Below are 12,907 nucleotides of genomic sequence, written 5' to 3' on the forward strand. Positions count from 1 at the left end.
GCATACTTTATACAGTTCTGAGGGTTGTTTTCCGTGTAAGATGTAGCTTTCCGTGCTACATCTACTCCATCCAAACAATATTTTTTTATGAAAAAAAAAAAACTGTCTTGTGTTATGAGTGAAGTAGTATGCATGCCATGCTGTGTTCAGGCCAGAGGACAACTGTTTTGAATTTGTTTTTTTTCCCCATAATGGGTTCTAGATAGTTATCTTCGGTTATCACGATTGCACAGCAAGTGTTTTTAACCCATTGAGACATCTTGCCAGACCCCAGAAAGGTATCTTAAAGTTTTTTTTCCCATTAACATTTTTTTAGTAAGTGTGCAATGTAGTGGGTTTCACAGTTGTTTCATATATATATATATTCCGTTGTACTTTGTTCGTATTTTTATCTTTCCACAAAGAAAAATACTACTCTGGGCATGGAGGCTCACCCCTAAAATTCCAGCACCTGGAAGGCTGAGACAGGGATGGTAGGGTGGCAGTGGGGTGGTATTGCCGTAAGTCTAGGCCATCTTGTACTATGTAGAGTTTTAGGTCACCCTGGGCTACAGAGTAAGTCTTTTCTAAAAGACAGAAAAAGCTAGTTAGAGTGATGCACACTGGCAGATCTCTGGTACTGTCAGTTCTAGACTGGTGAAGGATACATAGTCAGACCCTGGTTTGTTCTCTTTTAGGGTGGAGGAGTTGATGCTAACTTAAGGTGATTTTTGTTTGTTTGTTTGTTTGTTTGTTTATTGCCCATCTTGGAAAAGGTCAGGTATAAGTATAAATCTTTCATTAGTTTTCAAGAACCAATGAACATAGCTATACCTAATGTAGTAGGAATGAAAATTTCAGGGATTCAATGAGGGCTTTCTTTAGGAATACAGGAAAGCCAAACAGCAGTATTTTTCAACCTTTTTAAATAATGCTGTGACCCTTTAATACAGTTCATGTTGTTGTGACCCCTCCTCCAACATAATTATTTTCATTGCTACTTCATAGCCAATTTTGCTACTGTTGTTTTGTTTTTGTTTTTTTTGTTGTTGTTGTTGTTTTTTTGTTTTTTGTTTTTCAAGACAGGGTTTCTCTGTGTAGTCCTGGCTGTCCTGGAACTCACTCTGTAGACCAGGCTGGCCTCTCGAACTCAGAAATCCACCTGCCTCTGCCTCCAAAGTGCTGGGATTAAAGGCGTGCGCCACCACTGCCCAACTAGTTTGCTACTGTTTTAAAGCCTAATGTAAATATATTTTCTGGTGGTCTTAGATGACCCATGTGCCAGGGTCATTCAACTCCCAAAGGTATTGCTGTACAGGTTTTTACAGCAATAACCTTTCTTGAGTGTTTTACTGGTATTGTAGCTGAGTGTGGTGCCTTGAATGCTAAATGTCCTCTGTAGTCTGGGGATTTGAATTCTTGTTCCCCAGTTGGTGGAAGTATTTGATTAGGTTTAGAAGGTGTTGCTGGAGATACGTCACTAGGGGCAGTCTTTAAGATTTAAAATGCCATTTCAGTTTATTCTCTTGCTTTCAGTGCCATTTTCTGTGTGGCTGTTCCTGCCACATCTGCTGTCTGCAGCCACAATTTCCTGTCATAATAAGGTCTTATTCCTCTGCAACCAATAAACCCAAATAAATTCTTTTGTAAAGTGCCTTGGCCATGGTGTTTTATCACAACAGTAAGAAAGTAACCAAAACACTCTGTTGGTGAGGTGGGAATAGGGGTGGATTCTTTGGTTTCTCTTTATAGTATACAAATCTCTGACTTTTTACATAGTTCACTTAGTAAAAACTAAAATCACTACTTGATACAAGTATTTGTCTTTATTGTTACCCTTTAAGAAAACTATGGATCTGGATTTGTAATCCCTAGTTACTCAAGATGCTGCAACAGGAGAGATCACCAGTTAAGTCCCTCCCTGGACTACAGAGCCAGCTCATGGTTATCTCTAGCAACTTAGCATGAGATAGGACTTGTATATGGTTCCACACTTGATATGTTTAAATCTCTTTCTAAAAATTTTTTTATAGGTTTGACATGCTATATATAACATGTAATGAACCAGTCAAGGCTTATCTCAAATTTTTCATTTTTACTTCCTTTACTGTGGCCGGTTGATTCACAAACATACCACTTTTTAGTTTGTTGGGTTTTTGAGCCAGGGTATCTCTGTTACATAGCTCTTTCTATCTGCCCTAGAACCATGTAGACCAGGCTGATCTTTAACTCACAAAGATCCACCACTTAAGAGGTGGGATTAGCTGGACAGTGGTGGCATGCATGCCTTTAATCCCAGCACTTGGGAGGCAGAGACAGGCAGATTTCTGAGTTCGAGGCCAGCCTGGTCTACAGAGTGAGTTCCAGGACAGCCAGGGCTACACAGAGAAACCCTGTCTCGAAAAACCAAAAAAAAAAAAAAAAGGTGGTATCAAAGGCCTGTGCCACCCCATCTCATATTTCTTAAAATTATTTTTAATGTTTCTAATGAATCAAAAGAATATTCCTTTCCTGAATTAACTGCATATTTACTTAGTAGTACTGTACAATCTAGCTGGTATAATTCATCTCAGGTCACATATGACCTTAAACTTTGGGGAGGGTGTTTGTGCCAGTGCCTATGTGTTAGGCATGTTAGAGGTCAACCTTGGGTGTCATTCCTTAGCTATTTTTTTTAAATTTATATGTTTGCCTGTATATGTGTCCATGTGTATCCTTATGGCTAGCATTATATCCCCTAGAGTAAGAAGGGAATTGTAAACTACTGAATGTGGGTGCTAGGAACTGAACCCTAGGCTTCTGTAAGAGTGCTGGGTTTAAAGGCATGTGCCACCATGTCTTACAAAATTGAATTGATTTTTAATTATACATACATATATTATGGATAAGGTTAAAGAGCTTAGTTTCTCTAATTTTTATCTGTTCTGTTGTTAGTTTGTATATTTATTCCATTTCTCTCATTGTCTTTTTATATGTACTCATACACAGCCAGAGACTTTTTATATCATGTCAGGACTAAAAGAGATAATTTTATAGAAATTTTGTAAATACTATAATTACTTGGTCTTAGAGTCTATATTTTACATATTTACTAATCAGAGAATAGCAGAATTCAATAATTGTTATGTGTTGACATCTCTTACACCAAATTATATAAAAAAGGAAAACTAGAAAGAAGAAACACAGCTTGAACTAGTAAATGTGTGTGTGTGTATACATTTGTTATAAAGTCTTACGTATTCTGATCATCTGGCTTCTAACTCTGATTGGGGATTATGGAAATGTGCCACTGTATCTGGTTTCTACAGTGTTGGGGATCAAATCCAAAACTTTGTGTATGCAGGCACTCTAACAACTGATTTCCCAGGCACACATTTTCTCACACTCCCCAATAAATAGATGAGAGCTTAAGGAAATTCACTGTCACATTAGTTTATCTTAAGCTCTAGAAGTAGTTAAGGTTAAAGATGCCATATAATTGTCAACAAAATAAAACATTTCCTTACTACCTTTTGGGGCCTGGAAAGGTTTGAGGGGAGGATACTAGTTGAAATTGTTCTTTTGATTTCCTTGATTCTTAAGTGTATTATTTATGTTTATTTTAATAGTTACCTATAGCAGTTTAGTATTTTGTTTACTTGTGATGTACACATTAGGAAATGAGTCCCAGCCTTTTAGTAAAGGAGATTGATTTTGAAGTGACATTACTTTTTCTAAGCTAGCACTGTCAGAATTTTCATTTTAATAAGGGAATATCAAGATGAGGCTTGTGAAGCTGGGCATGGTGGTGAAAGCTTTAAATCCCAGAACTCAGGAGGCAGAGAGGCAGGTGGATCTCTGAGTTTGAGGCCAGCCTGGTCTACAGAGTGAGTTCTAAGACAACCACAGCCAGTGCTATATAGAGAGACCCTGCCTCCAAAAAATAACAAATAATTGAAAAGAGGAAGAAGCCAGCATTATTTTGGAAGTAAATATCTGTGAATTGGAAAGTATGAATTTGACATGGTCTCTTCTCTCTGAGGAATTAAACCACAATAGGAAGTTGGTAGTAGTAGATAGAAATGTGCTGATTCTAATCACTTGAGAGTAAGGATGAATCCAGTTGGAGGGTGGAACAAAAGATTCAGTTGGGTTTTGCCTCTGAACCTGAGCTTAATAGAGTAAAGCCTAGAGGGCAAAACTCCCACACTTAGCATGAGTGAAGGGAATGTGAGGTAGCTTCTTGTCCAGTGATAATTTCCTTTGGAGGATACAGAAGTAGGGGTTGAGGTTAATTTGTAACACCTTGGTAAGTAAAGGTTTGACTGAATTACTGTATTGAAAATGGAGAATGACTTCAGTATATCACCTTGGAAGATTTCATATAATTAAATTGCTTCTCTATTGACTGTTTTTTTCAGTTTTGGTTCTGTTGCTTGTTTGAACAGTTTAGAGTTGTGCTCTTCACTATATAAATTACTAGCTCCTGGAGATGGGGAACCTTTTGGTAGATGGGGAAGGAGGACAAGAATATAAAGAATTTGAGTCTACATGAAAGAAACTATGTCTCAGAATACAAAAGCAAGTGTGTGTGTGTGTGTGTGTGTGTGTGTGTGTATTATCATATAAAAATTTGGCTACTAGAAAATTTTAAATTGTGGATATGGTCACATTAATTTTCTGTTACACTTGAGTGGCCTAGAACAACTTGCATTTGAAGTATTTTGCTGTAGAGCATATTGTAGATACCTCCAGAGATGATTTTATTTCATTAGGAACATTTGGCTCAGTTGATAAAGTGCTTGCCTAATATGCATGAAACCTCAGCTTTAATCAATTTTCTTTGTAACCAACCAAGGCTGACTATTAACCTCCTGATCCTCTTTGTTTCTCCCTCCCAAGTGCTGGGATTATAGGCACACACACACACACACACACACACACACACACACACCCCATCTCACTCTGGGAGATTGTTGTTGAGCTCTCTGGGTATCCTTAGCTATGTAGATTCAACTGCTGGTGAAGACAGGTTTTGCCTTTTACCACATGCAGCCTCTATTTACCATGTGCAGTTTCTGTTTGCTTCAGTTTTTCTGATGTGTTTGTTTCAGTTTTTCTGATGTGGGCCTACATGTTTCTGCCAAGAGAACAAGAGATCTACAACTTGAGCCATTGTTTAAATATTGCTTTAAGAAAAAACAAGTGTGGTCTTGATATGTATATCTGGCTGGCGTTGTATTCACTATGTAGCCAAGGCTGCCCTGATACTTGATGTGCTCTGCCTATGAAAAGCTGGGGATTGATCATACACATGTTCTGTCATGCCTGGCCCTTAAATGTTTCTTGACCCAAGATATTCTGTAAATTCGTGGTAAGGACAGTAATCGTAATGCCAGCTCCAAGGTGGCAGAAAATTTTAAGTGCTCATTGTGATAACAGCATGATGATTGGCTTCTTCAATACTTAGTTTTCAGTCTGTAGACTATAGATTATAGGTTGTATGTAATTTTGCTTAGGTTATAGATTAGAAAGATTAGTATGTTGTATGGAAGTGTACTTACATCACTGACTTTATTTTCCTAAGCTGTGCTTGGGATGGAACCCAAGGCCATGCCCATGTTAAGGAGAACTCTCTAGCCTTGAGCCATGTCGAGCCTGGAAATGTACAGAACATAGTGACACATGGATATATTTAGTTATAATAAAAGTTTCCAGGAATATACCATTTCCTGGTTTGTTTTTGTTTATTTTATGTGTATGGGTGTTTTGCCTGCATGCATGTCTGCCTACTATGTGTGTGCCTGATGTCTAAATGGTCTAGAAGAGGGCATCGGATCCACAGGAACTAGAGTTACAGGTAGTTGTGAACTGCTGTGTGGGTCCTGAGAATCAAACCCAGATCCTCGGCCGGAGCAACTCGGTTATCTCTCCAGTCCCCTAATTAAATTTTTGCTGTTGCAAATTGTAAATGGTAGTTTTCGATTGCTGTGATAAAGCATGACTTTGAAGGCATTATTTATTTGGTCTTGGTTTCAGAGAGTTGAGAGTCTTATCATCATAGTTGGGAAATGTAGCAGTAGGTAGGCATGATGATTGGGGCATGAGAATGAGAGCCCACAGCTTAAATCTCAAGCAGGAAGAAGACAGAAGAAACTAGAAATGATATTAATATTAGTCTTTTAAACTCTTAAAGCCCTGGCTGGGCAATGGTGGAGCATACCTTTAATCTCAACACACAGGGGTAGGAACAAGTGAATCTTCTGAGTTGAAGGCCACCATTCTATAGAGTAAGTCCCAGGAAGCCAGGACTTGTTATACAAGGGGAGGGGAGGGGAGGGGAGGGGAGGGTTTGTTAGGGATAGGGAAAGAAATGTTTGAACCTTTTAATTTTTGTTAGGCATATTTCTTCTCTTTAAGCAATTCTACTACTTGAAGCAAGGTTTTTCTAACACTTTATCAGCATGATCATTTTATACTAAATTGCAGTTGGTAGATTTTACAATTAGAAAAATAAGAATCTCTTTGCAGAAGGTAAGGTTTCAACTTAGAGGCTTACTTGGGGAATGAGAACATCTTACCTACTATTTAACAAGAAGGTAATGTAGGACTTGTCTCTCTAGAAGTATAGTACAACATTGGTTCATTTTCAGAACCACAGTTGCTGATATATTTGAATGTTGGGAATCTGTTGTTTAGATAGGGTTTTATGTAGCCCAGACTAGCCTTGAACTCTATAGTCAAAGATGACCCTGAATCCTGATCCTCTGCCTCTACCTCCCAAGATCTGGAATTACAGGCATGTGCCACCAAACTTGGTTTTATTTGGTGCTGAGGACAGGGCCAATATTTTATGCATGCTAGGCAAACGTTTCTAACTGAACCACGTCTCCAGCCCCTATGTGGTTTTCTTACATTTTCTCTCTCATTTAATCCTAGTACAACCCAGTTTCTTTTTTCTTTTCTTTTCTTTCTTTCTTTTTTTTCTTTTCTTTTTTCTTTTTTTTTTTTTTTTCTTTTTTTTTTTGGTTTTTCGAGACGGTTTTTCTGTGTAGCCCTGGCTGTCCTGGAACTCACTCTGTAGACCAGGCTGGCCTCGAACTCAGAAATCTGCCTGCCTCTGTCTCCCAAGTGCTGGGATTAAAGGCGTGCGCCACCACTGCCTGGCACAACCCAGTTTCATAATCTCTTTTTATCATCATTATTAAGTAGCTTACAAACAGTAAGAGAATGAACACAGGATTTTAGGATTCAATCCCTGAAGGAAACTTTATTTCAAAGACAAAACAAAAAATTCTTAAAGTCCTTAGGCACGTTCAGAAACAAAGCCATAGTTGTTTTGTTTTAACTTTAGTTGATATAAATGAAGCTGACACTTGCTTACAAGGACCCTGATATAGTACAGGTGGGAGGGACAAGAGTGTGTGTGTTTGTTGGAAATGTAATTTTAAATGCCAACTTTTTTTTTTTTCCTTTTTCTTTTGGTTTTAGAGACAGGGTTTCTCTGTGTAGCCCTGGCTCACCTGGAACTATCTCTGTAGACCAGGCTGACCTTGAACTCAGAGATCTCCTTGCCTCTGCTTCCAGAGTACTGGGATTGTAGGCATGTACCATCACTGCCCAGCTTAAATGCCAACTCTTGATGATATGTTATTTCCTTGTAAGGTTTCTTCTTCTGGACCTGAAATTTCACAAATCTCAAGTTTTTACAGTTTTGTTTTGTTTTAGTCAGAGTCTCTATATAGCTCTGGCTGTCCTGGAACTCCTAGACAAAGCTGGTCTTGAATTCGGAGATACCCCTGTCTTAAAGGTGTGCACCACTACACCCAATGGTTTTTGTTCTTTCCTTTTGAGAATACCTTATTTATTTTTATTACAGTCTTCTTGTTAAAATTACTTTGATAGAGTTTTTTATATACACAGAAATTATTTTACATACTGTCAGTGTCTGCTACAGGGATTGATCTCATTTGTTTCAGGTCGACTTGACCAAACTTTAATAGAACAAATGCAGTATTGGCAGAGAGACAGGAAAGAGCATCTTGAGTTTGAAGCCAGCTAGGCCTGTGAAGGGGGAGAGCCTGTCTCAAAAAACAACAAAAACTCAACAGAGTTAAAAACAAGTGTAGCCTTTTCCAGCTGTGTTAATTCAGCATCCTTTCTTGTAATATGTTAAAGTAATTATGTTTAAACCAAACATGTTTTTCATTGCTTAGCTCAAGCTTTTTATTATTTGGTGGCAAAAAAGTATCAAGTCAACATTATGTCCAAGAGTCTCAGTGTTTTTGGAATGATATAGGATGTTTCCATTAAAATCATGAAATGCAATGAAACAATTAAGTTTTATAAACAATTTACTCTTTTTGGGAAGGGATGTGTATGCATATATGTATGTACACGCAGACACACACACACAAACACACACACACACACACACGAATTCCAGTAGTTGAGGGGGAGAAAACATTTGCAGCCAAGTAACAATCTGTTGCACATAGTCCTTGTAACCTAACAGATGATAAAATTGTACTGAGTGAATGAGCATGTTCTACTTGGTTTATGTGTAGCCTTTGACAATTCCTATTAATTTTAATACCATAATTTTACATGTCTGTCTTGTAGTGGCTAGCCCTCTTCTTCAACATTGGGGCTGGGCCTGCTTATCTGAGAGTGAACACCAATACTAATTCTAGCATACTATTAAAAGTCACTTGACCTAACTAACCTTTGACAACTAATCTGCTTAATGGATTTAACAATTTCATCCATTTCATATAAATGAAATCATATCTGGATTCTTTTACTTAGCTTTAGGTTTTCACATTGTGGCACATATCATTTGTTGCTAAGTAATAATAGGTGATATATAGAGATGGATTTTTCTATACTTGCACTTCCATTGCCTTTCATGGTGATGACATCTATCATGGTATGTATAAAGTAGTTTGGTGGGTTTGAATCTATTGATCTACTGAGCATCTTTTTTTTTTTTTTAAAGATTTATTTATTTTATTTATGAGTACACTGTAGCTGTCTTCAGACACACCAGAAGAGGGCATCAAATCTCATTACAGATGGTTGTGAGCCACCATGTGGTTGCTGGGATTTGAACTCAGGACCTCTAGAAGAGCAGATCTCTCCATCCCCCTGAACATCTTTTCATGAGTTCATTTCAATTTGTATATTGTCTTTGGATAGACATTTTTAGAGCTCTATCGATAGCCTTCTAGTTAGCATTTTGTTGATTAGCCTTCTTGATCTGAAGAAGAATAGGGTTGGTCTATTAATTTAAGTGTTTAGGCCATTTTTTATAAAGGAATTTTACTTTTAATTGTATATGAGCATAGGTTTCTGCATGTGCCTCTAGAATAATGTATTGGGTCCCCTGGAGCTTGCTCTTTAAATTCTGAGCCATCTCACCCACCTCTAATTTAGGCTACTATTGAGATTGTTTTATAAATTTAATTTAAATTTATTTTCAATGAAAAAATTTGTCTTTATATTTGAATGTCTCTTTAATATGATGTATTCATTTTAAAAATATTTTTACTTTTAGTTATATGGAGGTGTGTATATCTACATATGAATTTGTGCATATGAGTGCTATTCTACAATGACAGTGGCATCAGATCAAACCCTGGAGCTAGAGTTACAGGCAATTGTGAACTGTCAAACATGGGTACTAGTTTTCCAGACCTTATTTGAATGTCTTTAAGTGTCCTCACTTTCAGGGACTATGATAGGTATTTAGTAGGTCTGAGTTGGTTTTTTATTGTGAATTTATATCTCTAGGCTTAAAGAGGTAGCAGAAATAAAATTCAACTGAGTTTTAGGCCACTATGATCTAAAAAATTTCAGGATAGACAGGGCTACACAGAAAAACCCTATCTCAAAAACAAACAAAACAAAACAGAAACAAAAAAAAAACCCTATAAACTTCACAGGTTGGAAGCCTGGTGCTTTATTACAGCTTTGTTCTATTTTGTGCATTTTGAAAATACCAGCTAATCTTGAGCTTGGAGAAAGGAAAGTAGATGCTTTGAACTAGCAACTAAGACTGGACATCACATTCTCCACATAGGGAGCACTGACTGTTTGATAGAGAAGGAAAAAATGTATGATTTTTTTCTTTATATCCCCCCCCTTCTTTTTTTTAAACAGCGTGGTACCATGCGACGTCGCTATGAAGATGATGGCATTTCAGATGATGAAATTGAAGGGAAAAGAACTTTTGACTTAGAAGAGAAGCTCCATACTAACAAATATAATGCCAATTTTGTTACTTTTATGGAAGGAAAAGGTCAGTATCATTTTGATTCAGACCCTGAACCCTTTGTAAGATGTAAGTCTTCAACTTGAGATTTTAGCATCTGTGCAAAGTTAAGATATTACCTGTTGAGGATATTTATTTTGTCTCACAATGCTCATTCTCTGCCAAATTTGAAGTAATCTTTTATTAGAATAAGAATATTACTGGGGAAAAGACCTTTTTCTTTTTTCTGATTTCTTGGCTTGGGTTTAATTAAAAAATGGCACAGGTATGGTGGCACATACTTATAATCATTGCACTTTGGAGACAGAAACAGGAGGATCAAGATGGTCTATATAAGTTATAATGTATGTATAAGTACATGTAATGGTAAGGTAAAGGCCAGCTGGGCTACATGAGACTTTGGATAGAAGAAGAGGGAGAAAGATATCAAAGCAAAAAAAATATAATGAAGTCTCTTATGATGTTGGATTCCTTAGTGTTAGCTGGCCTTTACCCTTAGGAAACTATGGAAAGATTGGATGTATAATGTTCAGAGTATTTTACCTGTTAATTTCTAGTTAGGATGTATGAAGTGATTCATTAACACAACTACTTAGAAGTCCTGATTTTCAGTGTACTTTCCATATTTACTAAGAGATGTAAAACATTGTATGCATAGAGTGACAAACACAATAAATACCTTTTTACTTAACATTCTTTTTATAATTGTTTTTCAATGATTGCTTTCTTTCTAATTTTCCCCCCATGGTTTCAGATTTTAATGTAGAGTATATCCAGCGGGGTGGCTTGAGAGACCCTCTCATTTTCAAGAATTCTGATGGACTTGGAATAAAGTAAGTGCTCTGATCCTAGCCTGAGATGGTTGCAAAATGGCTTTTATACTCAGGGATTCAAACAGTGGCAATCTTGAGAACCCAGAGCAGTAGATAATTGAAAATAACTTCTAGTTACTTTGTGAAATATGTTTCTTGTTTCACAAGTTATTCACATACCTAGAAATGAAAAATGTATATGAGCTTAAAAGAAGTTTAAGTCTCTTGAATCTATCAGTCTGATATAATTGCTGCTAACATTGGGGGATTTCTTCCTATTTAAAATATAATCATTTATATTTAAAAAGTATTTAAACCTAAACATGAAAATTGATGTTTCTGGAAAGTGTTTATACTCTCCAGATCCACACTGACTAGAAAAGTAGTGCTTCTCATTTACTGGTGTTTATTTCATAGGATGCCGGATCCAGACTTCACAGTGAATGATGTCAAAATGTGTGTGGGTAAGTAACAAACTTTTGGTCTGCCTCTTCATCTTTGAGGTTTAAGAACCTTAACATATATGTTTTATTAGAATTTTTTGATTTTTAGAATTGCTCAGAATTTTCCTCAAAGGACATTTAAAAAGAAAACAACTCTATAAGGAGGAGATAGGAAGTTACTATATATATTCAGGGGAAATTTTTCTCAAAAGCAAAAGTTTTCTTTTTAATTTAGTTCATCTAAAGCTTAGGCATGGAAGATAACTTATATTCTGTGAAAATGCAGTAAAATGGTATAAAGTCTTCTGTGTTTTCAACAAATATGAGCAAAAGGAGCTCTTCTGACTCTCCTATGGAATAAAATAGTTCTGTTTCTTACTTTGGAAATTTAGAACAGCACCACCTTTTGGCCACTTCGATCCCTATTAGACTGGTGGATAATCTTGCTCAATTTTGAGAGGTGAAAGTCACTGACAGTCTTAATTCTCTGATCCCAGTATTACTCATGCCCTAATGCTCTTGTGTTCCATTCTAAGCACCTAGATACATATATTTCTTGGTACCTAGCACAACTTGTGGACTACATGATCAATAAATCTATTGAGTGATCAAAATCCTTGCTCTTTTAAGAGGCCTAGATAATTTGTGAGTACTCAACATTGTAGAACTTCACTTAACAGGCTGGAAAGAGATGGCTTAGCAGTTAAGAGCTCTGACTGTTCTTCCAGAGGACCTGGGTTCAATTTTCAACACCCATATGTCAGCTCCCAACTGTCCATAACTCCTATTCCAGTCAAAACAGCAATGTACATAAAATAAAAATAAATACATTATTGTTTAAAAAGTTCACTTATCACTTATTATTTTTGTTGTTGTTTCTAGACAGAGGTTCAAGTATATTAAGCTAATCTCAAACTCACTTTGTAGTCAAGGATGACCTTAAATTAATTACCTACCTAGCCCCACCTTTTATTTTTTAAAGATTTATTTTATTTATTTTATGTATATGACCCTTGACACACCAGAAGGATCCAATTACACATGGTTGTGAGCCACCATGTGGTTGTTGGGAATTGAACTCAAGACCTTCAGAAGAGCAGCCAGTGCTTTTAACTCACTGAGCCATCTCTCTAGCCCCGTTCTCCACCTTTTGAATGCTTCAGTTACAGGCATTTGTCACATACTCAGCTTATGTGGGGCTGGGATCATATCCAGGTGTCTATGCTAGGTAACTATTCTTTTAGCAACTTAGTTATTTCTTCAGACTTTCATTTCTTTCTTAGTCAATCTTCAGGAAAGTAATTTCCTAGATCCATAAGGCAGTAGACAACCAGAGCTTCCTGTGTTGGTTTTTAAGATTATTTTATTTGTTTCATAAGACAAGGTTTCTCTGTGTAGCCCTGGCTGCTGTCCTGGAACTC

At 36.8% G+C, this 12,907-nt stretch overlaps 1 protein-coding gene across 1 annotated transcript in view; it reads left to right on the forward strand.

Moving 5' to 3' along the window:
* Positions 1-12,907, forward strand: part of Kdm2a (lysine demethylase 2A) — a 74,011-nt gene that overhangs the window by 18,030 nt on the left and 43,074 nt on the right. Inside the window, exons 3-5 of the mRNA XM_028771290.1 lie at positions 10,120-10,258; positions 10,986-11,064; positions 11,461-11,507. Of these exons, the coding sequence (XP_028627123.1) occupies positions 10,120-10,258; positions 10,986-11,064; positions 11,461-11,507 (265 nt within the window). The remainder of the gene's footprint in view (positions 1-10,119; positions 10,259-10,985; positions 11,065-11,460; positions 11,508-12,907) is intronic.

The sequence above is a fragment of the Grammomys surdaster genome, unplaced genomic scaffold (genome assembly GCF_004785775.1).
Source record: "Grammomys surdaster isolate TR1022 unplaced genomic scaffold, NIH_TR_1.0 205, whole genome shotgun sequence".
Taxonomy (NCBI): Eukaryota; Metazoa; Chordata; class Mammalia; order Rodentia; family Muridae; genus Grammomys; species Grammomys surdaster.